The 25,612-nt window shown below is 47.4% G+C and overlaps 2 protein-coding genes across 4 annotated transcripts in view; both read right to left on the reverse strand.

Moving 5' to 3' along the window:
• CRACR2B (calcium release activated channel regulator 2B) overlaps positions 1-11,819 on the reverse strand; it is a 46,107-nt gene extending 34,288 nt beyond the window's left edge. The window contains exon 1 of one of the 3 annotated variants that reach the window (XM_041481206.1): positions 11,746-11,819. The gene's annotated coding sequence lies outside the window, so the exon portion shown is untranslated. Of the gene's footprint in view, positions 1-7,089; positions 7,169-11,453; positions 11,650-11,745 lie in introns of those variants that run through there. The other 2 variants (XM_041481208.1, XM_041481207.1) reach the window with 2 other exon arrangements.
• Positions 11,820-12,807: 988 nt separating this feature from the next.
• Positions 12,808-25,612, reverse strand: part of PNPLA2 (patatin like phospholipase domain containing 2) — a 29,256-nt gene continuing 16,451 nt past the window's right edge. Inside the window, exons 4-9 of the mRNA XM_041481050.1 lie at positions 21,813-22,022; positions 20,846-20,906; positions 19,989-20,156; positions 19,423-19,555; positions 18,901-19,023; positions 12,808-18,093 (exon numbers count right to left, since the gene is read on the reverse strand). Of these exons, the coding sequence (XP_041336984.1) occupies positions 17,829-18,093; positions 18,901-19,023; positions 19,423-19,555; positions 19,989-20,156; positions 20,846-20,906; positions 21,813-22,022 (960 nt within the window). The 3' untranslated portion in view covers positions 12,808-17,828. The remainder of the gene's footprint in view (positions 18,094-18,900; positions 19,024-19,422; positions 19,556-19,988; positions 20,157-20,845; positions 20,907-21,812; positions 22,023-25,612) is intronic.

Raw genomic sequence — 25,612 nt, forward strand, 5'->3', positions numbered from 1 at the left:
TGGAGTTCAGCAATCAGAAATTAGATCATGCCTAACACCACGTACGTTGACAACAAAATATGTGCTCTGCAGGGGATACCTACAGACCAGGCAGGAGGCAAAGAAGCTTTATTTGCCAGCCCAGATGTGGGAAGAAGAGGATAGAAGACAGAGGACTTGGCGCTTGACATCAGATACACTGGATCATTTTTGGTTCAAAGTAAAAACTGAGCACTGAGAGCCCAGGCTAAGGAGAACCCTGAACTCTTCTACTTCTCTTTTCCAGGGGTTGTTGAGGCAGGTAGGAATGCCCCATAAGGAAGACAAGATCCAAAACTAATCTGGCATTTAAATCTCTTCAGGAAATGACACAAATCCATGGCAGATCCTCAGCTCGTTGAATGGGACATGAGTGGCAACTCCCTCCTGCTTTATCTGCCCCTTTAGAGATGGGAGCACTTGTGTGCAGACCAGAGACAACAAGGATTCAGCACCCTTCTGCTGGGCTCATGACACCTTTTACTGAACAACTAAGGTGTCATTGAGCTAAAAAGGACCTCAGCTGCTGCAGCTCAGCAAGGACACATCAGGAGAAAGGCTGCTGAGGGGACGCCTTTCACACCCTGCAAGCAGCAGAGGCCTCAGGTACATGAGGCTCTTGCCCAGCCCTCAGGAATGCAACCACACTTGGTGTCCTGCAGACAAAAATTCAGGATGAAAGCAGGCAAACCTCAGTCCTCTGCTGCTGGAGGGCCAGACACATTTCATCGGTGTTCTTGAAGTATGTCTAAGGAAAAATTATGCAGAAACAGCCTTTTGTTTAATAAATGGATAAAAGATTCTAAGGGATACACAAAGCTTTGAATGTTAAAATTTGGGTGTTGTGGAGTTGACTGTGTAACCAATTACCGAATGGCAGTAATAGTGAAGAACTGTCCTCAGTCACTGCTTCCTTTAAGAAAATAATCCAGGAGCCTCAGATTAAGCTGGTGATGGCACTTGCACATCAAAGAGGAGGCAGCACTTCTCTACAAACCCTTTGAGTGTGTCATCTCACTGATATGAGATGCTGAGAATGTCACAGGCATTCATGAGCTGCAGAAGTGGCTGTTTTGTTCTGCTCTGAGTTTGTCCATGAAGGACTATGAAAAAAAATAGCTGTTTTGGGGAAAATTTTCTTTTCCACAAATAGCTAAAAGAGTCCTAGGAGAGTATCATCCCATTTTTATGCTAGGAAGATAAGGGCCATTAGCTGCTGTAGGAGACAGCAGGGCTGGTTCAGCTTGTTCCTCAGCATGAATAGAGGCTACTCTCACATCTGCAGAAACCCCCTCAAAGTACATCAAATCTTCAACCCAAAGGACCACGGCATTTGCTGCATTTCACCAGCAAAATGTCTAATGAGCTGGACTTGGTGCTCGAACAGCCAAAGGCCAGGCTTCTCCCCACAACTGTCACAGCCATCACAGGTACTGAAATCCACTCGGTTCTTCCTTCGAGTCCTCAGATTCTAGCTGCCTATGTCATACCAGAACAAAGATCTGCCTTTCCATAAGAAGCTGAATCTCTCCATGACAGCCTCACACCTTGTTTGGCCTCAGCAGGATCCTTCCTGAGCTGTTGTTACATATGCACACTCACCCAGCAGAGTCACTGCATAAGTCAGTCACACTCTCTAGGCTTCTTTTGAGTAGTTTTCACCTCTGTTGTAAGAGAGAGAAACATTTGGCGTTGCTCCATGGAGGATGAGCTTTCTGCCACCCAGCCTCAGGATGCTAAACAAGGAAAGTGTTCATGGCTTCCGCCAGGTGATTCCCAATCTTGTTCTGCCACTTCTTCATTAAATTTCCCAACAGCCACCCACTGACTTGAGCGTAAGTCCCTCCTGGCTAGTTGCAAGTTTTCCTCAGCCACTTCAGTGCCCTCTTTGTACAAAGGCTAAAAATCCTGTGACAATGCCATCTCACCCAGAGTACCACAGGTGTAAGCTCAGAGAAGTGCACAAGAGCCTCACCTTTGTTGATCAAAAGCCTTTGTCTTGAAATCAGCCTCACGCAAAGAAAAATTCATAGCCTTATGCTGGCCTCAGATTGCTACCTCAGCATGCACAGATAAGACATCAAACCACAACATCAGACTGCCCAATCCTTTTCTCCTTTCAAAGGAAAAGCTTCTTTTTGGTAAAACATTTACATTGTTTACTGAATACATGTGGTAAACAGTGATTTCTTCTCCAGCTGAGCCAGCAAGTTCTCTGCAGAACCTGAAACCCCCTTACCCAGAGGATTGGGTACAACTGCTGGGGGGGATGCAAGAAATTCAAGCATATTTTTCTCATCCCAAGAAGTTCTCCAATATTTTGGGAACTGGCCACCACTATCTCACCCCCATAATATTTTCTAGGCTACATGTTAGCAATGGGATGAGCGGGAAAAGCTTTACCTCACTGTTCTGCACTTGCAAGATGCACTTAAAAAAATAAAAAAGGTTTGCAAATATTAACAAGTAGGAATAAGTATGGATAGGATTTCTAGGCACCACAGCTCCCTGCACAAGTATCTCTCTAGCTGATGCTGTATTGGTTTTGCCCAGGAGGGATGCAGGGACAGTTTGACCTTTCTGCAAATGTTGTTAGAACAACAAACAGAGCCGAGACAGATGGGTGAAGCCAGTTTCCAAGAAGACTGTTAACCCATTCTCTGCCTCCCAGAGAGGAAAACTGCCCTGTGCACAGGTGTGTGACACTTGGTTACCTCCCACCTCTTGCTACTTGCCAAGAGTAAGGTAAAGGTAAAAATTCACTCCTTTCTGTGAGCTCAGAAGGTGTTGGCTATGCTGTGTAAAACACCTTTCCTGAAATACCAGTGTAACCTATGCACTGGAAAAGGGTGAGGTCCATGCCCTGAGTAGAGACACTGCCTGGTTGTCAGATCATTGAGGGGAGCACAGGTAAAGTCTTGAATCCAAATACCACCACTCCCCCGCTCCCAAAAGAAGAAAGGATCGGTCTGAATGTACAAGAATTCCAGGATCTAGTACAAGATACCAGAAATATCCTCTCCTTTTCTCATTCAGAGGGGACAGTCACAACAAAGTACTGAAAGCCTCAGACTTCTACAAGACAGAAAACTAGAGAATGTTTTGAGCAGCCACAAGCCTTGAGCTTCTCCTCCACAAAGCAGGATAACACTGGCATGTGAAGGGCACCTGTTCCTGGCATACCAGGCACAGCTTAGTGCAAAGAGCAATCAAAGCAAGCAACGGCATTTGAAGCAAAGTTGGAAGCAGATGCTGTTTGAGAGGTGCTTTTGTTCAGCGTGTACAACTGTTATAGGAAAAGTAAAATCATTGCAGGGTTGGGGGGATATTCCTCTCTGACAAAATCTGTCACTGAGCCAGAAGCCCATAGCAGGAACAATGACGTGGGATTACAGAAGAGGGTGGAGGAGAATAAGGGAATAGCTATGTTTATGAGAGATAGTTGGAGATTTCCTGCCAAATGCTTTTAAAGAAAAATTTCTAGTTGTCCTCAGAAAGCATGCAGCGGGAAAACCTTAGTCAGACCAGCACAAGTCAGTAATTTCTTTTTTAAAAAAGAATAAAAATAAAATTACAATCTCACACATTCCAATATTCAGCTATTACTCCAAATCAGCAGTTTCCCAAATCAGCAAGTCACTAGACTCAGTTAAGCATCTCTCAGAACCACATCAGAACTGAGCAAGTTTCTTCAATTCGACATTTGCAAAGACCTCGAGTGATCCAAACTGAAGCATTAATTAATTAAGTACCCCCAGCTCTTGAAAACCAATCAATAAATTTTCCTTTCTCTGTCATGGGACTAACACCTGGTTTCTGCAGTGATATACAATGCCACTGCACTCAGTGAGCTCCACTCTGCTGCTTTAAAGCAAAAGCAGGAAGTCGGAACAGAAAATTCCTAGGGAGAAACTCTGCTGAGACAGAGCAACTCACACACTCGTCCAGACTTCCTGCTAAAACAATTCTTTGCCCACATGAGAGACGTTCCTCCCTCCCCTCCACCCCATTTTGTCTCTCTGCAGGTGTCCCCAAATACCTGGAGCAGCAGGACAGTGTTGCTCCCCTTCCCTGGAAGCAGCAGTGTATTCCACAGCAAAAAGCTAGCGGGGAAGGAACACGGCCACTGTAAATAGAGGATCAGAGCCGGTCCAAGCCAGGAGGTGTGGTCTGCACTGCTCCCTACGCATCCCAGCCCCCTTCCAACATAGCCTCGTAGTCCTGGTTCAGAGGGCAGCACAGGAAAGCCTGCCCTTGAGCTTCCAAGGTAAATTCCTTGTAATCCTGCACAGCTGCGAGGGTGAAGGGCTTTCTGGGCTGCCTTAGGCAAGAGGGGAAGAAGGGGTAAGAAAGCAGATGATCCCTCATCTCACATTGAACTTACCTTCCCTGAGAAACTCTGTGTTTCTACTTAGCTTGCTTCCTTGCCCTCAACCAATTTCCACCAGGCAAGGGCTGGAAAATACCCCTGTGAACGCTGCCTCAAGTTAACTCCAGTTTTACGAGGCTGGCAACCTGTTTCACAAAGAGAAGCACAGAGAACTCGGGAAAAGAGAGAAGCAAAGCATGAGATGACGCGACAAGGAGCATGTTTCCAAAGCATCATAAAACACACACCAGGGGTGGAGTGCACATCCCAGGACTGTCTCACTAAAGCAGCCAGCCTCAGAAATGCCACCCTCTGTCCTGCCACTGACTGATAGAGCACCACTCTATCCCACAGCATCCCCAAAAGGAAGCAAAGCCATCCCTGCCAGCTGACAGCTGGAGACGCTGAGGGGGATTTGTCGCTCAGTGGCAGCTCCAGAGTCTCCAGGCACATGAAGATGCTCTCAGCTGTGTCAGGTCCTACTAGCTAACCCTGAGGTCTTCTCGGGAAAGGTGACAAAGGAAAGACAAAAAGGAAAGTGTTAAGACCCTGGCAGGCTGGCTCTTCATCACCAGGTAAGATTTTATGTCCTTTTCTGACCCTACCCACCCCAAATGTCTCTTTTGTCCAGGAAACAAGCTTTGCCATACAAACCATGAGCAGGCAAGCCTGCCCTCAACAGAGAGGAAAACCCCCTCTTCCACTAAATTTCCATTGAAAAGACTCCAGCTGGTGCCTGAGAAGCAGAGACCTCATCAATCTGCAAAGAGAAGAGCTCCAAACAGCCCCATTCTCCCAGCAAGAAGCAAATGGGACCTGCAGAAGGCAAAGATGGGTCCTGCTCTATTATTTTAAGATGGTTGTTTCAAAATCCAGACTGAAAAATGGACATGAAATCTACTACAAACAATCACAATTGTCTTTACTAGAGATTTAACAGGGCCAGAGAGCTCCCCTGAGCCATCTGGGTGGTCTCTGTGCTAGCAGAGGGCATGATCACCTTTCCATTTCTCACAGGCTCAGCTTTGCCTCAGCTGCAGGACCCCAGATCCCCTGGGGCAGGCTCTAACAGTGCAGCTGTGGCAAAAACCCCAATAAAATCAAACAAACCCATACCAAGTGAGGCATCTGCCTCTAAGCAGGAGAATTTACTCACCATTTTGTTCACAATTGCTGCAGAAGTCCTGCTTGACACTGACCCATGGTCTTGACTGGGATGCTGCTAGAACAGCACAAAAAAGGGAGCAAAATGCTTTCCTGCACCTTGCACCCTGTCCTATCTCTAATCTCCTCCTGGGGTTCTTTATAAAGGTTCTTTTAGCACTGACCACAACAAAAAAGCTTATAAAACACACCAAAAAAAACCCCAAACCCCCATACTTTGGAGGCACATTAATGAGTCCTTAGTGTTACACGGATAAAGGTCAGGAAATACAAAAAGTTATGGTTCCCATAGTAATGCTAATTCAGCCATACTGCACATCCTGTGTATTTAGTGGAACACATTGAAAAGAAAAAGGCTTCATCTACCAATGCTTAAAAGGTTTTTGATTTAGTAAAGACACTTGAATACCACCCCCCACACGTAACATTTATTGTTCAGAGCAGTGGATTTTCAGATCGAATTGGATTAAGCCAATCTAAGCATCACTCCAGCTCCCCATATCTAGGGCAATAGCAAGAGCTCTCAAGCATGATTACAGCCTGCACATTATTTGCCCAGCCTGAATAGAGGAAAGGGATCCTGGCGTCAGAGTGGCTTGAGTCACCAAATCGCACAAGTCGGCACAAATTCTGCACTGGGATGCAGCAGGGACTTGGTAAGAGGAGAGGGGAGACAATAACCAACCAAGCCCCCCACACCCATAACCAGCAGGTGTTAATCCATTCCTACAAACACTCATTAATTTGATACAGACAGCTTGAAATATCCTGCCTGGCAAGTCTGGGAAGAGGTGAACTACAGCCACGCCGACCTTTCTCCAGCACAAATCCATGTATTGCTCTGCTCTCCCAGCTCCTGAGGGCTCATCTCCATGCTTTGCATAAAGCCTACACCACTCTCCGAGAGAGAACAGCTACAAGTGGTCCGTTTGCATTTAGCGGCTTTAACTGAGCAACCCGATTTGCATAGGAAGACAAAGAGACTTTTCTCCATAGGAAATCCATTAAATCAAAGCGGTTTGAGCGCCCCGAGCAGAAGATTACCCCTCTGGCTACATGTCTGGGAGAAAGGAAAGGCAGATCAGGCATCCTACAAACTCCTTAAAGAGGAAAAGAGGATAAGGAAGAAGGAAGGCAGCTGTCAAGCACAGCAGCAAAGTGTGCAACAGAAGAAACATGAGCATTTGTGAGGGCGCCTACATGTCCTTTAATAATGTCCTCCCTCCAATAAATCAGAACTTTTTTCCTAGTTCCCATGATCTCATACAGAAGGACACAGTTCAGGACAACAGATATCTCAGAACTTCAAAAACCAAAGGAGAAGAGAGAGACACTGCTGCTGAATAGGTTCTCAGCCCTGCTGGACACCAGGTCACCCACAGAGCCCTGCTTGGAGGGCACCGAGCTGGCAGAGCTGTCATGGAGCAACATCCACACCAGAGTCTGCACAGGACACAGGCACAGGGACACACAGCAGAAGCCCTCCTGCCCACAGGGTTACTGGGTGGCTGTTCCCTCACTCACACCCTTGCACTCACCTTCCCTGCTGGGCTCCAGCATCAAGTCTCCATGTTTTAAAGAGGCTTTGCCACCCTCCCCGCAGCTGAAGAGCCTGGCTATTCCTCTGAGCTGCACCAATTCCAGTCAGCATCTAGCCACGCCTGCTAAGGGTAACAAGGTTTTGGTCATGCTTTATCTTATCTAAGCAATGATGACGCTTTTCTTTCTTCTTGGGCAAAGCTCAGGAGCTCAGAGCTCAGCACCTGCCGAGGAGGAGAGCTGGGCAGGGGCCAGGAGCTTCGGCCTGCAGCAATTCACCCCAGAGCAGATGGCTCTGCTGGCCTGCCTGTCCCACCCCACAAAAACTGGGCATTCAGTCCACAAACTAGGACTGGGGGAAAATAAGGCTCAGCAATACATACACTTCTACAGTTTTTGCCCCACCTTCAGCTCAGGTGCTGGCACAGGCACACACAGCTCATCTTCCCTAGACATGATACAGTCCCACTATTCCTTGCCAGGAGACAAAGCAGAGTTTTACAGGGAGGCAGAAATCTTGTCTGGAGATAAGACTTCAACATCTCGTCATTCTGTCGACCTATAGGTCACCTACCACTTCAGTTCCCAGCTGGAGATGAGATTGGTTTCCTCCTCTTCATTTTCCAGATGGAAGAAGATGGGAAAATGAGGCAGATAAAAGTATTACTCTTACTCATACATGTTATGCTGAACGAAACGGAGAGGAATTCAGCTACTGTAACAGTGAGGGCCACCAAGTTCCTGTGGGAAGTGTTAGATCTGCCTCCCTGCACTTGAACCTCTGCCCAGCTCCCACCATACTCAGCCAAGGATTTACAGCTAGCCTGCAAGTTTGCTATCTTCTTTTTCCAGAGGCTTGACTCACCTAGCTATATCCAAACATAGCTGAAGTTTTCCCAAAAGGTTTGCTTTCCATAGCCTAAATGACATATTTAGACATTCCACAATTTTATTTTTAACACCACACAGCTACTCCTTCAAAGGTTTGCAGATACCCTGCCTGCTATTCATTGGAAGAGCTTGAAGTAGGAAGCAATAAACAGGTAGGTACATTACCTTCATTGCACAGTTACAAAAATTAGGCTTTTTTCAAGCCTTTACTGCACTGCTTTACCTTCATCCAGCACATGTGCTAAAGGCTAATTCTTTCAAAAAGCTGTAGGATAGGTCTCCAGAGCTTTCCCCTTATTCATAGTCTCGTCTGTCCAGAAACACAGGTTGCCTCAGCCCAGGATACCTCACCTGCTATGAGCAGGGACACCTTTACACCTGCCAGGATCTTACCAACAACACAAGCTCAAGCCAGCCCCAAGCCCACACTGTGCTGGACCACCACAGCAAATCTCAGGAGGTTCACAGCTCCCAGGCACATTTTCAGAGCTCTCCTGCCATCCCCAGAACAACACAAGCCTTTCCTGCAGAGCTTTCAGGTGTGAGTAATTCTCAGACATCCTTCTGAACCAGGCAGTCCCTTCCACACAGATGGGGCAGTACCTGTGCAGAACAGTGATACAAAGTCTTGTACCAGCAGAGACTGAAGGTACAGCAGCAGAGGCAAGAGCTCCTCCTTCAGATGACATCTCTGCTAAATTAACTGCAATCACACACTTCACTGGATAGAAAGCAGGGATGTTACAAGCCTCCTTGCTCTCACTCTTTTTACTTGACAGATTTTCCTTCAGTTATGTCAAGCAGATAAGAACACTGTATCCTTCCAAAGCATTGCACCATATCTCATTTCCTCCAAAACAAACCTATGATTAGATTAAAGCCACAGTCTCTGGGAGCACAAGACAGTATTTGTTGCTGCTTTCGTGCTCTGTCACACAAGGTTAAGAGAAAAACATTTGGTTAAAAAGTCCACAGGGCTTACCAGCCATGTTACTCCAACCTGAACTAAGCACAGGAAAGCCCAGCATGGCTCCAGCCTTCATTTGAAAGTCCACAGTACCACAACCCACTACTACTTTGGGTGTTGTTTTCTCCCAAAGCTCACAATATTTGTTATTCCACTTGAGGCACCTAAGTCCTGCAGTCAGGTGAAATACTGAGATTCAAGCATTCCTGGCAGCTTATACAGATACAAAGAAATCTTCAAGACAATCAGAAATAAGCAGGAAAAAGCAAATCAAGAACGTGACTTAAAAGAAAAAAAAAATTATGCCATTTTATGGTTTGGTTTTTTTTAATGTTTGGCTGGTGGTATATAAACACTTAGGGTTGGCACACCTTTTGATCATGTGGCTGGAGAGGAGCACCTGGTGCTCCTTGCCACAGCAGAAGCCCATGGGAATACTCAGCAGATCCATCCAGCTGCTTGCACAGCTGCAGAGGTCAGGTTTGCTTAGCAAAATGTGCATTAGGGCCATACAGAGGGAAATTGTTCTCAGCATCAGCCAAGGAATTAAAGGCTAGGGATGCAGGATGAGGAAAAGAGAACGTTGCTAGGGAAGTATTAGGAGGGTCAATCAGGACATCCACAGCACATCCCATTCAAGCTGCTGGGCTAGGGGTTCCTCCAAAATACACAGTGACAAAGGACAGAAGCTCTTGCTAATTGTTGCAATTCTGCTGTTCTGGTAGGACAGCAAATGAATCCTGAGAGATTCAGACACACAGAGTAAACCAAGTATTTCCAGCCCAGACTTTACACGGACAGCAAGCCAAGGCATCTGGCAGGAAGGAGGGAGATGCTGCTCCACTCAGTGGAAGATGACACATTTGCTACAGCTCAAGTTTTTTGTCACTGTCCTTAAATCCAAGATGAGCTCCTGCAAGCAGGGGAGGAGAGGAGAGAGGATTCAGTGCCCAGAGCAGCCTTATGAAATAAAAAAGATTCAGACAGTGAGTAGCTGCATTACAGAAACCAAACCTAGTTTGCTGCATATAGGGATTGATTTCCTTAAAGCTCTCTGACCATGAAGAGCATTGTGCACAGAGCTCAGCCCATGTGACTTCTGTTGCTGTCAATTGTCCTCGTCCCATCAGTTCATTTTCTGAGGCTGCCTGGCAAAGTCATGAGGAACAGCATTTCCCCAGCACTGTCTGTGTGCTGCTAAAGACAGCCCCACGTGGAGCCCTCCTCTGCAGCACCATCTTCAGGTCAGTAGACAGGAGGATCTCGACTCATCAAATGCATCAAACTGGGCTGTGGGGGAGAAATTTTCCTATCTGATGGTGACAAAACAACCAAGCAGATTTTCCAGTTGGATAGCTGATACTCCCACTGTAGCTTGCTACAAGAAGCCAAGAGAAGAGTGATGCTCCAGGGAATGAGAATATATTTTGCCCAGCAAGATTGCTTCAAAGACACTTTATACCATCTTATGAAGGATTCTAAAATTTTATATCTCAGGCCTCACATCACTCTCTGTGGAGCAGGGTGTCCTGGCAAAAGGAGGATTCTTCCACCCCAGCTCACTGCAGCTTTTCAGAACCTCCTCTGGACCACCTGAACCAGCCAGTGAAAGGACAGACCAAACTGATTATCTGTTTAAGTAAGAAAAGCAATTCCCATAGCCCTCAGGAGATGTATACATATATATATATATATATTCATCTACATATAGCTTGTTAGATGATCCTCAGAAATAAATATGGCTCAAGAACATGAAAAATAAGATACAATTGCCCCTGAGCCAGCATAAGGCTAAGCTAGAAATAAGCTAGAAATAATTCTGAGCCCCCTCTGATGCAGAAAAAAACATCAGAATAAGCAAGAACTCAGCAGGCCACAACTAAATAAGCAAGCTGTGTTTGGATTATCCTGCCTCCTCAGGATATTCCTGAGTACAGCCATCTCCCTGTGTCTGAGACTCTTTTCCCCTCAGCTGACCTCTTTTCCCCTCAGCTATTTTCAGGAAATCCTACAGGAAGGACTTAGGTTCAACACACAAATTCACCGAAGCGCATCCCATGAGTGCAAGATATTAAAGAGAAAGACGCCGCAGTCTTAGGCGAGGGAAAGCTCTGGTGCTTTTTTCCTTCCAGAGAAGGAGAAGCAGCACCAACACAGCTGCTGTAGGAACCTGCAGCATCTTCATAAGGCGCAGTGTCATCTGCACCTGGACCACGGCAAAAAAAGACTATTCCATGAACAAAGGATGTTGGAAAAAGGAAAAGAGAAAATAGCAAGGTCTCCACTGAGGTTCAACAAGAAAGACCAAAGTTCCGTGACCTCATATCAAAGGAGCTTGCAGACTTCACAGCGACAGAAGAGGAGAGAAGGCGAAAGGGGCAGCAGCTCCCCATGCCGGACCCCAGCAGGGCAGCGCTCCCCGTCCCGTGGCACGGCCGCAGCTCCGCCTCAGGAGCGCTGTGTGCGGGGGAAGGCAGCGTTGCACAGAACGTGGATGCTCCGTACCCGTCCGTCACCGGCGAGGGACCTCGGACAGCTGGGGACGGGGCAGGTGTGCCGCTGTGGCAGGCGAGGATCTCGCAGCACGCAGGGCCCCCAGCCCTCCGCTGCCCTCTCCCCACAGCCGCAGAGGAGGCCGGCGAGGCGAGGGTGAAGGCGCCGGCGGGCCCTTCGCTGGGGCAGCCGCTCCTCAGCACCTCGGCTGCGGGTCCCGGCCGGGCACAGCCGGCAGCTGCCCCGGGGAGGGACCGGCCCCGGAGCACCGCACCCCCGCCCGGAGTGCCCGCACGGCGCTTACCTGGCCCGGCCCGGCGGGAGCGAGCGGCACCTGCGGCCGCCCTGGCGGGAGCGGAGCCGCCGCTGGCGCCGGGCGGCCCCGGCCGGAAATGAGCGGGGCCGCAGGCGGGCGGGCAGCAGCGGGAGCCGGGCCGGGCCCTCGGGATAGGCGGCACTGCCCCCGCCCCGAGCCAGCACCCCGAGGGCCGGGGGAGCCCGCACCCAGCCCCGCTCGCAGCCACTCCCCCGGCGGAGCCGCCGGCCGCGCCCGGGCGGCTTTATGGAAGAAGGATCCATTTCACTGATTAACAGCACCGGCTGGCGGGTTAGTTCTGTTTTACAGTCATTAGAGGTTAAGGAAGCTGTTTGCTTTACCAGCTGCATCCTACAATGCTAATTACAGCACTTGTCCCCGTCACGTGATAGCACATAACAAAGTCTCTTGCTAAAGTTTCTGGCTGTCAAAAGCCAGGACAGAGAGGAGCCCGAGCCCTGTAGCGTCCCGCAAAGCCGCGCAGCGCCAAGCCCCAGCCTGTGGGAGGCTCTTGTCCCTGCGCCGGGCGAGCCCAGCTGCGCAGCCCGGCTGCCGTGCCCAGAGCCCTGCGCTGGCACCACGGAAAGCCCCGGCCTTCCCACATCCCGAGGGCCGGTGGTTTCCATGCACTCCAGCTGGAGAGTAACCGGGGCAGACCTCGGTCACAATAGGCAGACACACAAGAGCCAGGACATCTATTTCACCAGCAAGGAAACAGACTCTCTAGAAACATAGGTCAGTTTCCCCAAGAGGTGGTCCCGCAAAGGAGAAGTTTCAGATTTGTGAATAACGTTTCACTAACCCTTTTACAGATGCCAAACATCTGCTATTCCCACAAGAGGGTGCTTAATTCCTCCTGGAAACCCCAGTCTTCCACAGAGCTCCGATAAACAGAGGCTAATAGCACTTGGGGCACTTAGGCTTGTGTAAAAATGCAAAAAGGCACCTCGAGATCAATGCCCCCTTTATTTGTGTACTGATAAATGTTGACCCCACGAGGAACTTGAATGAGCTTGGGCCTAGCAAAACAAACCCACATCATACAGCACATCCAAAAAAATATTTAATAAACCTTTAAACAGTAAGAGAAGCAGCCTACCAGAGCCAGGTAAATATACTGAGAAAGTTTTTATTAGAAGATACATTTCTGCCAAAATAAATAGTTACATTTTCTTCAGCAAAACATTAGAAAATAGAAACAGGAAGAAAAAAAAAGCATCAACAATTTAATACTGAACTTTTAAAGTGACTGTGAACACTACTTAGTGACATTGCCACGTAAATACATAACTTGTTATGCTATTGCTGGTCTAGTTGCTGCTCTGACACCAGTAATTTCCACAGGCCCTCCACATGTGTTGTGTGCTTAAGCGTCTTCTCAAACTCAGTGGCAGCAGTGGAGTCCCAGGACACACAAAGCTCAAAGAGCTGCTTTAGATGCTGTTTTCAAGAACAAGAGAAAACTCCAGAAATGAGAGGTATTTATTTCAGAGTTACATTTCCAAGTCCTCTGTTTGGAACTAGAGTTTTGTGCTCCCTGTGCAGGAGGGCTGATGTGGATCCACAGAGTGAGGTGGATGCAGTTAGGGGCTGTCCTAGTGGAGCTGCCTGCAGGTTGGAAAAGGAGCAATGTCCCACCAGCAGGCAAGGGGAAGGAGGGAGAGGAGAGGGGAGTGAGTCCTGCTGCACTCAGCAAGGCAGACACCAGAGGGACAGCAGGCCAGAGCCCACTGTAAAGGCACAGCGTGTGTTTGGCACAAACAAGCTGGCTGGCACGGCAGCCAGGTGAGGTGGTCCATTCTCTTACTGATTTAAGGAGAAGACAGAGACAAACTTGAGAAAACTGTTGGCAAGGCCCGCTGACTTTGGTGGCCCTGCCACCCACCACATCTGGCATATATTCAGTAAAAATTTACTATTGTTTTATTCCCCAGTTTCAGGTATTTCTCCCACAACTGCTTTGGCAAAAGTGAGAGCTCTTTTCTCCAAGGAAGTAGTGAATTACTAGATAATTTTTATAAATTAATAAAACCACTGGGAAATATAAAAGTACTAGGGACACCCCAGTACTGGCAGACAGCAGATTCTCTTTTATTCTCTGAGTCTTGCAGGTATACAGCCTTCCAAGAAGCCATGAGAAAACAATTCCTAGGTCCTATACATAGTGGTCAGTATTTTCTCCTATCCCTTGAAAATCAGCTTGCAACAGTATTAGCAGTAGGGCAGGCAGCAAACCAAACCAATTACACTACACACTAACCGTGGGTAACAGCATGTGCCATAGGCAGAAACTGTTGTACACAAAATAACTCTACAGTGTTGTGCAGGTTAGGGGCTGGTTAGATGCACAAGGTCACCATTAGCCTTGTTAAAAGCAGCAATTAACACAGGAAGGAGGAAAAAATAGTGGATTCCTGAATGTACAGACCCTTTATGTGAAACAGTGGAAAGGGCAAGGGTTGGGACTCCTGCAGTGAATGCCATAAGGACCATTGGACAGGGACTACAAGATGAATTTTTGTCCAGGAACCTGACCTCTCACTCACCATACACTGGAGAGCCCTGCTGGGATGCCCAGCCACACAATTTGGAGCAGAAAGGACTGACTGCCACAGATGACCTTAGCGAGTGAGGGTTAATCAGCAATGGCTGCCCAGAAGATAACTTTGTACACCATGAGGTACACACAGAACAAGGGGCTGAACAGCTCTAGTGAGCACTATTGTAAAAAACCTCCCCTATCACAAGGTTTCCAGAGATTTCAAAAAGAGTGGGGTCTCATCTAGACAAGGCAGCACTGCACAACAAAAATCTATTCACAAGCTGACACAGCCCTTTTTCTACAACAGTGGAAAATGTGATCTTCCCTAATTCCTTCATTCTTTGCAATCTGTGATGGATGAACAGCAAGAATTTCAAGCAAATGGGTGAAACTTTTCAAAAGGAAAATGAGGCTAGTTTCAGGTATTTTAACAGATCTGCGGTTCCTTTATCAGAGCTCAAATCTATAAAGCCAACAGACTATCACACAATAGCCATTGTAACACTTGGGAAATAAAAACAGGCAAAGAAAGGGTTAATACAGAGTGGTACTTTTCCAGTATCCTTCACACCCTGCAAATTAGCATAGGAAAACCAGGAATTTCCTTGTGAAGAGTTAGACTTATTTTTAAAGCCAGGCTTTGATTTGTGGTTGTAGTTTGAAGTGTACAAAAGTCTCTTGTGGAGAAGTTAATATAATAAATTAAACTACAGATGAGGCAAAACACAGAATGAAACTCAGGCCTTTTACCAGGCACAGCTGTTGGTCTCTTGAAATGCATGAACCAAAATCCCCAAGCCTTCTGGATCAGAGCACTGGAAGACAGTGGCATCAGCCCAGTCAGCACCAGACCAGTCGGTTCTGATGCAAAAGGCAAGGGATAAGGGTACCAAGCTGCAACTTCTTAGCATGCTCTGTTGCCAAGAGTATTTTGTTTCATAGTTTAGTGGTTTACATAATCACTCAGTGGTTTTACCAGTCCAGGAAGAAGGGATAAAAAAATACTTGCATAATTTTCTCCACCCATATATTAACACACACACACACAAAAAAAAAAAAAAAAAAAAGGCAGAGTCAAAAGGGCAGCAGCTCCTAAACATAAGATTTTCCTTATGCAGTTTTGCCCCTCTCAGATGTTTTGCTTCTGGACACAATGCCTTAATTTCTTGCCACTAAATATCTCTATGTTCTTGCCAATTGCTCTGTGTGCACTAGGGACAAGAGATATGTATTTAGCAATCTAAGTAGCTGTGCGTGCGCCATTCTCCCAAGAAGGTAGTCCAAAACAGTGGAAGAAAAGAAATCCCATACCAAACCACTAAATGAACACCTTTTCTCAGTTCCAATTTTCATTAAATTAATCTTGCTCCCTCTAAGTGACAGTAGCTTGTTCCTGGTTCACTTCCACTAGCATCTAGCGTTTTTTTCTGTGGGCTTTAAACAATCACAAGATCGACTTGTTTGGTAATTGAATGTTCTATCCTGATTTCGGAATCCTACAATTTTTTCTCTTCCTGTAATGACTTCCCTGTTCCCTAACTGACTTAATTATGCAAATCTTAAAACTAAATCTGACTTTGTTAAGTGCAGGCCTGCTTGGTAAACTGCACAGGCCCTTGTGTTACATAGCTTTGTCCAGCAAGGGCAGTGGGGTGACAATCTAAGTCACAAGCTCATCCTTGCACTGCCTCCTGGGCAGAAACCCATTCCACTGCCTCCCAGCTTGGCACAGCCACTGCAGCAAAGTCCTGATGCTTATCTGTCTCCACACAAACACTGAACCCATGCCCAGTGCACAACTGTGCTCGCAGGAAACAGCACCCACCCCCTCACCCACACTGCTCATGAAGATTTACTACTTTCTCCAGTGATTAGCACAACTTCTGGGTTTATTTTCCCTTTCTAAATCTAAGGTGCAAAACAGTGTCTATTAAAAATTACTATTCTGTGTATAGGCTACATAATCAGCTTCTGATACCCTGTCCTGCTTCCCAGCAAAGACAGCTTATGTTTGCTTTGGCCATTGCACACTGTTTGTGCTAGGAGAGGTAGAAGACGCCTCATGTAGCAAGACAAGCAGCAGAAAAAGATACCAGGAGCTGTGTTTGTCAGTGTGAAGACCTAAGCTTAAGTGCATGCAATCCCCACAGGAAGCCACGTCTCACCCTGTGAAGAACAGGGAGTTCATACTTCTCACACAAGCCACTACCAGGCCACTGCAGAGAAGGCAGTGCCTCAAGGCAGAGTCCTGCTCTGCTTCAGCTCTGGTCTTTTAAGGGGCAAGACAAAGAGGAGCCAGGTCCAAGGGCTGCATGTGCATCAACAGTCTTCACTTCTCATGCTCCTGCTATTGCTAGCTGCAGAGCAGGACCCATGAGCCACAACGTAGGTGAGACAGGCAAGCTGTGATGCTGGTGCAGCTACAAGCCTAAATCCTTCTCACTCCAAAGCCTCAACAACCAAACTTTCTGAGCAAAAGAGAGATAGAAGCCTCAGTTTGGCAGGAGATCCATTCTGTATCACCCACTTGGAATTTGCCTCAGTTGTACAGCCCCCAGCCACTTCCCCAGCACTTGTTGTGACACTCCACCACAAACCACTCAAAAATAACATGCCCTACACAGTTCTCATCTTCCTACAATCACTTCATATTGCTTCAGCTGCTAAGCTGATCCTGAGATATCCAGGCTGAGCTTTTTTCAGGGCAACCCCACACCAATTCCACTCACAAGAGTCAGGAATAGGGCCTCAAATTCAATATGTTTCCCTGGAAAAAAAAAAATCTGTCAAAATTACTTCTTTAAATAAGCTCAATCACTTAACACTCAGAGTTCAAGTCACAGTAGTTCCCTGAGGACCCCAGTCAAAAAGGGAAAGATGAGGACAACATGCATCAGGGAAAATACATAACTTTTCTACACTTCTGCAGTTCCAGTGTAGTCTGCTGCAGGACCAGCTCTGGCTTCTGGTGTGGAAGCAATTAAGGGAGAGAGGAAAGGACATGGTTTCAGCAAAGGAGGAAGTCTGGAGGAGACTTGAAAGCTATGAGAAAAACTGGTTTGGCAAGAGGCTACTTGATCTTTCAATAGCACAAAGAACTAAGGGTTGTCAGATGATTTAAGGAGAGGAATCAAGACACAGGCTCTGAAAAACCAAGGGAGGTAAAAGCTGAATGAACTTGAGAGCGTCATCTACATCCTGGTTATTTGGCGGTAAAAAGCCAGTGGCAATTCAAAGTGCACTATTTGGGAAAGCCCAGCTGGGTCAGCATCAGCCTGGCCACAGGCAATGGCCAGGCCTCACCACAAGTTTAGAGCAAGGAATCAGCCTGTGTGTGGCTGTGAACACAAAGGTCCCTTGCTTGGCCCAGTGGGCAACAAACATCTACAGTCAATTCCACCAGTCTCCATCTCGGGGAAGTCCCCTATGCAACATACTCAGGAGCACGGGGCAGCCTGCTGCTGAGGGATGAGACTGCTCCCACCCTACTCCTCTTCCCACCCACTCTCATCCCCTCACAGCAGCAGGCTCAGAAGAGTGGCAGGCACTCTTTTGCACAGTCTAGAGGTGGAAGCTTTAACTGAAACCCTTCCCGAGGGAAGAGGGAGGCTTGCATGTCCACGTTGATGCAGAGCAAGCCCAGCATGAGCTGGCGCTGGTACTCCTCCCACTTCATCATGACATCAGAAACCGAGCGGTTGCTCCTCATCCACATGGGCAGTGCTTCACCACAAGATGCCGGGGGAGAAATTTGCAGCTTCTGGGGCCCTCCGAGCTCGAGGTGGTAGTAAAGCCTGAAGGGCAAATATATGCCAAGACTCAATACATGGGAAGACTTGAGCAGGTCACCAGACTAGAACTCCACTACCACAGTCTTGTTTTGTACTAAACTGACTACAAAATTTTAGTGAGAAGTCTCTGTGTGCCCCTCACATCTCTCAGTTATTCAGACCATGACCTCTTTTGGGTAAGAATCACACCTTCGTACTAGGATCAAATCACTGCTGGGACCCCCTGACTACCACTGAGAGAGTTTGCTATCCTCATGCACACAACAGTCTACCACAGTCTCAAGCCAGGGGCTATTTCAGGAGTTCAGTCCAGAAGCACAGGCACACACTTAGACCCAAAGCACTCGGTCTCATTTGGAAACTCTTGTGTTCCCTGGCCACAAAAACCAGGCTGAGATATTGAGGTAGAAGAGGTCATTTGAACACAAGTACTTCTTGGAAAGGACTTTCAGGGGATCCTGGGCCAGCAAATGCCACAAAGACAAGCACCTCTGTCTTCTAGAAGGGGCATGAAATAAGCTGGCATACTGTTTTAATCTGACTTACTTTAGACAACTTACTTCAGACTTACTTTAGGGGACAATGAGACTTTTTCCCCCTATAATGGGACCATGTGTTGAGTCTATCCAGCAGTTAAGGAAGCCAAGAAACCATGGACCAGATTTGCATTTCAGCCTAACTGCTAAATCCTTCTGGCCAATTTGTGCCTTATTTGCTCTGCTCTAGTGGAATAGAGTCGCTAGAATTCAAAGGTGTAAGGGGAAATTAAGGGCTCCTCCAGAACAGTGCTGTGAAGAAAAGCAGCCATACCTAGCTGAAAGATGGCTGCCCAGTTTCTTCTTGGCTTTCTTCACAAGATAGTTGCAGATTTCTGTCATCTGCTCCCTCATCCATCTTATATCCTCAGGGATATCTGGGAGCCATTCCAGCAACCTGTAAAGAGACAGGAGACAACCATTAGCTGGGCCACGCAAGGGAATATGATTAAAACAACACCAATTCCAAAGTCTCTCTTGAGGCTCAAAAATTTATCACCATTTTCTGGGGCATGTTCTAGCACACAGTAATCTTCCTTCAAGCTGGAAGTATTGAATGTAACCAAAAATGACTATGAAGATAGGTAAAGTTTTGGGTTCTTTGTTTTTCTGGTTTTGTGGGGGTTTGGTTGGTTTTTTAGTCATGTCTGGTAAATGTCAAGGGCTTCTTCCCCAGGAATACCAGCAGTGCAGAATTAGAGAGAATCCCACTCTCTGGCCATTAAAACACTACAGCTGCATCAAATACTTGTCTGCACTGGGAAGAGCACGACTGAGAGACCAGCCCAAGGCCTACCTGACAGTGAAGGAAACTGCAGACTCCAGAGGCAGCATGTAGGGGACCATCATGGCCGTGGCCACACGTACAGGCAGCATGTTGCTCAGGCCAGTAAAGAAACTTCTTCTTTCAGCACAAGCCTCCTGGAGAGCTGAAGGCAGAAGAAAACGTGGTCGAATATCCCGAGTGGGACACCCTTTTCTTGTCACACCTCAGAAGTTGCCTCAGCTTGAGGCAGCTACCTCTCAATTTTAAGGAAGTCTTGCTCAGGTTAGTAATTTCCCTGAGCAGAGCTAAAACCAGCAGTTTCACCTTTATCAGACTCTAAAGGAGTGAGCAGCAAGACCCTCTCCTTACCATGCAGAACACTGTCAAATGAATCAACCTCTCCCAGTCCAGCCTCCACAGTATGAGCCACGACTTTATCTGAGACCCCCAATCCATCTAACCCTCAACAGGCGTCATTTCAGTCCCTGGGCATGACCAACCCCAGCTATACACAATAACCACACATCCCAGTAATGTTCTGAGGCAGACCAGGCAACACAGGAAGATTACATGTGATCTCTCCCTTTGAATCATACCTTGGTTCAGTCTGGGAGGCAAGTGTTCAAAGATATGCTCTTCAACAACAGCAAGGGCAGTGCTGTCCTCTAGTTGGTCCTCAGCTTCTGTTTCTTCCTCTTTCTCCTCTCCTGGAGGTGCTTCTATGGCAAGGAGAGGACGGGCAGGACTTGGACGATGAAGGAGACCTGAGAAGAGAAGTTATACTGTAAGGATGACACAAACCAGCTGCCCTGCCTGGCCTTTAGTGTGTCAGTCCTTGCTTCTCCCTAACTCCCCTCAGGCTGAGGTCATGCCCAGCCTCTTTAGCTTACATCTCTTGTAATGCTTACCACAAGGAGATACAAATCTTGGAGGTTTCAGTTAATTCTCTCCTTCCCCATCAGTTCTCACATTTCCCCTTTAAGTTCCGCATATGCTGTTTTACAGAGTTTTGTTGCTATAACCTGCCAGTCACCCATCTTGCAGGCAAGATTTCCCTCCTGCAGTGCAATGCGTTATCCCGGTCCGCATCACTGTCCACGGACACGAGGTGGCAGCAAGCGCACACCCAGCGCTGCAGCGGCTGGAGGCAGGAGAGCAGCGCCCAAGTGTCCGGCACCGGAGCTCTGAGAGCAGCACCACACACACCCAGCTGCACACGGAGAGCAGCAGGGTGTCTGCAGGAGGTCCAAACGGCACTGCTGCCCCGAAACTCCACCGCTCCTTCCTGAAGCGCTAGGCTCATTAAAGGGAATTCCATACCCAATACCTGAGGCACAGTTCAGTTCTTCCTTTCCTCCCTTCATATGCACCATCAACTACTCTCAAAGCCAAGGCACCAAGTGTGGCACAGAACAGGCAAGTCAGTGCACCCTACAAATAGCCAGTGCCTTACCATTCTTCTTCAGGAAATGCAGTGCATCTCGATAGCCCTGCTTGCACATGTCCCGCAGCACCTGTGGGCAGAGGAAGGAAAGTTTCATGTGGAAACTGGCTGAGCAAACACCTATTACAATGAATAGGAATTCTTCAGAGGAATTCTCCTGACTCCTGAGCTATCCCAAGAGTAAGTCTCATTCTTGCCAGCCTCCCTCAGGCTTTGAGCGGGAATGGGAGGTGCAGCATCAATACACTGGCTATGGGAATCACAGGACAATACAGATTGGAAGGGACATCTAGAATCCTACTGAAGTGTGGGCACAGAGTTGCAGCTACCTCATTGCCCCATCTACAGCTGATGCTGCTGTGGGCAGCTTTCAGGCAGTCACTCTGACAAGCAGCCTAGAATACTTCCCTGCAGGTGCCACAAAGGGCCACTGTGTTTGCAGATAAAGCCAGCTAAGACTAGAGAAGGGGTGGGGAAAAACTTGCCCAAGTAATTCAGCACATGAATGCATGCTTACTGCGTCCAAATGTCAGGGCTATTTGGCACTTGCATCTTCTCAGAAGTACAAAAAGTTTGCAGTGCCACTTGCTACACTGATAGAGTGGAAAGGCTTCACACTGGCAGCTCCATCCTTACCTTAACACACTGAAGTGCACATTGGTTCTGATGGCCAATACATCTTTGTTACAGTGAGCCCTGATTTCCAGCAAAGACTACTCTAGAGAGAGCAACATGGGAATACTTTCCAAGCAACTGCAACCACCTGAACTCCAGACATTCAAGTAGAAAAAGAAGACAAACCCTTGTGCATGTGCTCAAGGTTTAGCGAGTCACTGGATTGGTAACGTCAAGATTAAAGACAAAGCAGAGATACAAAATTAACAGTGTCCGGAATCTTCTCCTGCCAAAGTGCACACAGTACAGCCAGTCCTCAAGATCTGTGGTCCCCAAGTTCTGGTGTGGCCAGGAAACTCACCTGTGGCTCCGGAGGAAACAGGGCCTTGGAGAGGCGGTAGAGGTTGCGAAGGTTGAACTGGATGCTCGTATTGGTGACTCTCAGCTCATGCATATTTGTGGAACTGTCCCGTGGGCAGATATCACTCTCTCCCGAGAAAGGAGACACTGTGATTGTGTTCTTCAGCTCATACTGGGGCAAATTGTCAGAAATCCCTCCATCAACATATCTCTGAAATCAAGACAAATGCAGGAATCTTCATTCTCACAACTGATCAAGCAGCTATTTTACTCCGTGTCCCTTTTCCTGTTTGTGCCAACAACTTGGGAGAACGGATTATATCCCCCAGCATTGGAGGAGTAACAACCAGTGATAGCACAGCTGTGTTGTTTATAATAACTCCTTCTGCTATGTGCTTTTTTCTTGCTGGTGTGCTGCTCACAAGTGTTCAATAAGAAAGGCACATTCACTTGTGTGACTGCTGACTTACATCTATGCGGTCTGACTGCTGTCCAATTAAGGAATAATACACACCAACAACCACCTGCAGTGCAAATTAGCACTGATCTAAGCTGTCACACTGTGACATTGTGCCATTTTTCACCTGTGTTTAAAATTAATAAGCTCAGACACAAATCCCCACTGGCAGAAGGTTTGTTACCTGTGAGTAAAACCAGTTGATTTGTTGCTAGTGGGCTTATCAAGCAGCAATCCCAACACATGCATACACATTGGGAATCCACTTGCTGTGATGTGATAACAGAGCACAAGGGACTTGGGTTTTGCTCTTAACAGGCACCCTCTTATCAGAGAATGTTCTGTACTTCTGTACCATAAACACATTTGCATTACCCTTGCAGGAAGGGCAACCCCAGTAGTATGTTCTCAAAACATTCCTTGGATACTGTAATTGCATAAGGAGCTGAGCAAGACGATCCCTATCACAGGTTTTGGCAAAGTAAGCAACATGCAAAAGATAACAGGAAAAGGATGTTGGTCAAGCCAAAAGAAGAGGAAGCTGGGAGTCTTTGCAGACGAACAACTCCAGCTCTTGTGAACCTCAGTTACAGAAGAGTTCTGCTGGTTTCATATCAGGGTTGAATCCTGCAATTTGCTGCCTGGATCTGCTTCCTTCCTACCCAAACGCAAATCATGATACAGGGGCTATGCAACCCCACAAGTAGCAGCTGTAAACATCTTTCAGCTCTCTGCTGAGTGAGAAGCTGAGCCAGTAGAGGCTAAAGCCAGGCAGAGAACAGAAATGCTGATAGAAGGAGGAGGTGCTCCATTCTGCATCCTGCTTCCTCTTGTCTCATAGACAGACCACCACCAACATTGCTCTTTTGCTGCACAATGCCTAGGAAAACATCGGATGTGTTGCCTGGGGGGTGCTTTGCACTTTGTTCTCTCTTGCTCTGGAAGGCAGACAAGACAGAGACCTCAAGCAGCTTCTCTGGGCCTGGGGAACAGTTCACAGGCTCATGGGCTCAAAGCAATTAAATTCAGCTACAGCAAGCCAGCTGCCATTAATGCAACAGGGTCACGGTGGACTGCACATTCCCTTCTTGGGAGGCAAACTAAACCTCAGGGCTACCTTTGCATAGAGCCTACAGCTTCATTGGAGACGGCCTGTGATTACAGTTGTAGGATACAGCAGCCCAAACTCAGAGCACAGGACATTTTATCCTCATGGCAGCCCTTGCTCGCCAAACACTGTGTCAAGACAGGCACTTAGAGACTCCTACACCACCTGAATTTGGACAGTGAATAAAGTGGAAGGATAAACTCAAGGGTAAGTACATCCTCTCAGAAACACTATCACAGCTTGCTCACTAGACGTTTTCCAACAACAGAGATGCCAACAATCAACAGAACTCTCTCCCCCTTCTAAAGTGGGCATCAGTGTTCCCTAAGCCTAAAGCAACCACAGCAAACTGCCATTGTCATCCTCTTCCCAAACCTGCTCCACTGAGAGCCAGACTAGGCACAGCTAGAGCTGGAGACACCTGCCTGACTCCCTTTGCAAGGATGAGTTCCATCATGCTGACTGGGACCAGAACAGAGCAAAGCAGGCAGTATGCACTTTTGTTTAAAGAAAAAGGAGGTAAGCTTTAGTGCTGGACAACACTAGTTTTGCAGTAAGGATGCAGAAGACTCGTTTCCCTGAGGGTGGCAGCATCACTGCACAGATGCCATTAGAAAAATGGCTCAACTACAACAGCTGACAGGCAAACCCTTCTGACTCCACAGAAATCCAGGAGTACACCTGCACACCTCATTCTCTGGTCCACTGCTTCCAAAAAATGCCAACTAACATTCCTCAGTAAAGCTCAGCTGCCACTTTTTAGATTTGCCTGAACATCCAGTAGCCCAAGTGTAACCACTCTCCAGCCTCGTGCAAAGCCCAGAACAGCCCAGAGCCACAGGCTGGAGCCACCAGCTGCCTGCAGGCACAAGCAGCAGCAGCTTTAGGGGATGGTTCATAGACAAGGGTGCCCACTTCCATTCCCTTAGCATGTCATCCCGTGCACAGGGCCCCTCGCTCGCATGACTTGACAATAAGCTTTGTGACCCTTGCCAGGGATTCATCTCACCCGCATGCTGCAGACAATTCACAATTATTGTGTGTGCTGGCAGGTCAGTTACTGACTTTTCGATTTCTCAGTATTGAAGTTGTTGGGTTTTTTTAAATGCCCCTGCCCATCTCCATCATCCACTCCATGAGACTATCAGATCTCAGAGAACTGAACACTGGAAAAAACTTAGGAGGAAGGCAAAATATGGATTTTGCATCTTGCACACAGTAACATTGCCTTGAAAAACCATTGCCTTGTGCCAAGCCTGTCAGTTTATTCTGTGGCAAATACATTCACCATAGGCATGCTAGGAACCATGCATTTCTGTTTCCAAACCATTTCCCAAGCTCATACCCAACCCAATTTAACCTCTCGCCTCATCCACAATCCCCCTTCAGAGCTATGCTTTTCTGGGGAAGAGGTAGGAATTAAATTTCCTCATCTCATATTTCCTCCCCACCTTTTCCCATGAGAAGTTATCCCTCAGTGTGCCAGGGCAGCTGCACATTCCAGAAACCCTGATGTTGTACACAGTTTTGGAATGGTGAGATTTTTTCCTGATGCACACTGACCTTAATTAGCCCCCAAAGAGGTGTAAGGCAAGAGCCACTGCTATGGTCCCACCAGCTGAAGGGAAAAAGCCCTGGCTGCAGCTGCTGAGCAAATACCAAACCACAACTGATTCTGTCACTTCTCTGAAGGGCTGGATAACACTGGACATCTCCTCCAGGTCATTTCCCTGACCAACATGCTTGCACAAGACAAAACCAGCCAAGCTGTGTATTATGCAGGAGCAAAACTGACCTCACTTTTAGGACACAGGTAGAAATCAGAGCAGGTTTGATGCTGTGCTCTGACAGACAGAGGCAGACCACTTATGGTAAATCAGGGCACCTATTTTATAGCAGTTCTTCCTCTCACTTTTGACTGTGCAGTTTGCAAAACCTCTGCCTTTTAATGTGTTCATTAACCTGTGTAGCACAAGGGAGGCCAAGGTCAACCAGGAGACCCTCAAAGCATGACTGCAATATCCAGAAATGCTGCAGCTCCGCACAGCTTTCAGTATTTTCATTCCCAAAATGCAAACACAGAGGGATAAATTACTCTTGGACAGCCTTGGACACAATTCAAAGAAAGCTCTTGCATGCAGCAGAGCATTATTGTCAGAGAAAGGACAGGAAGAACTCTATGGAAAAGAGAGCCAGTATCCACACCATTAGTTAAAGCCCTGCAGAAAATGCCAGG

The sequence above is a fragment of the Pyrgilauda ruficollis genome, unplaced genomic scaffold, assembly GCF_017590135.1.
Source record: "Pyrgilauda ruficollis isolate IOZ18807 unplaced genomic scaffold, ASM1759013v1 scaffold55, whole genome shotgun sequence".
Classification (NCBI taxonomy): domain Eukaryota; kingdom Metazoa; phylum Chordata; class Aves; order Passeriformes; family Passeridae; genus Pyrgilauda; species Pyrgilauda ruficollis.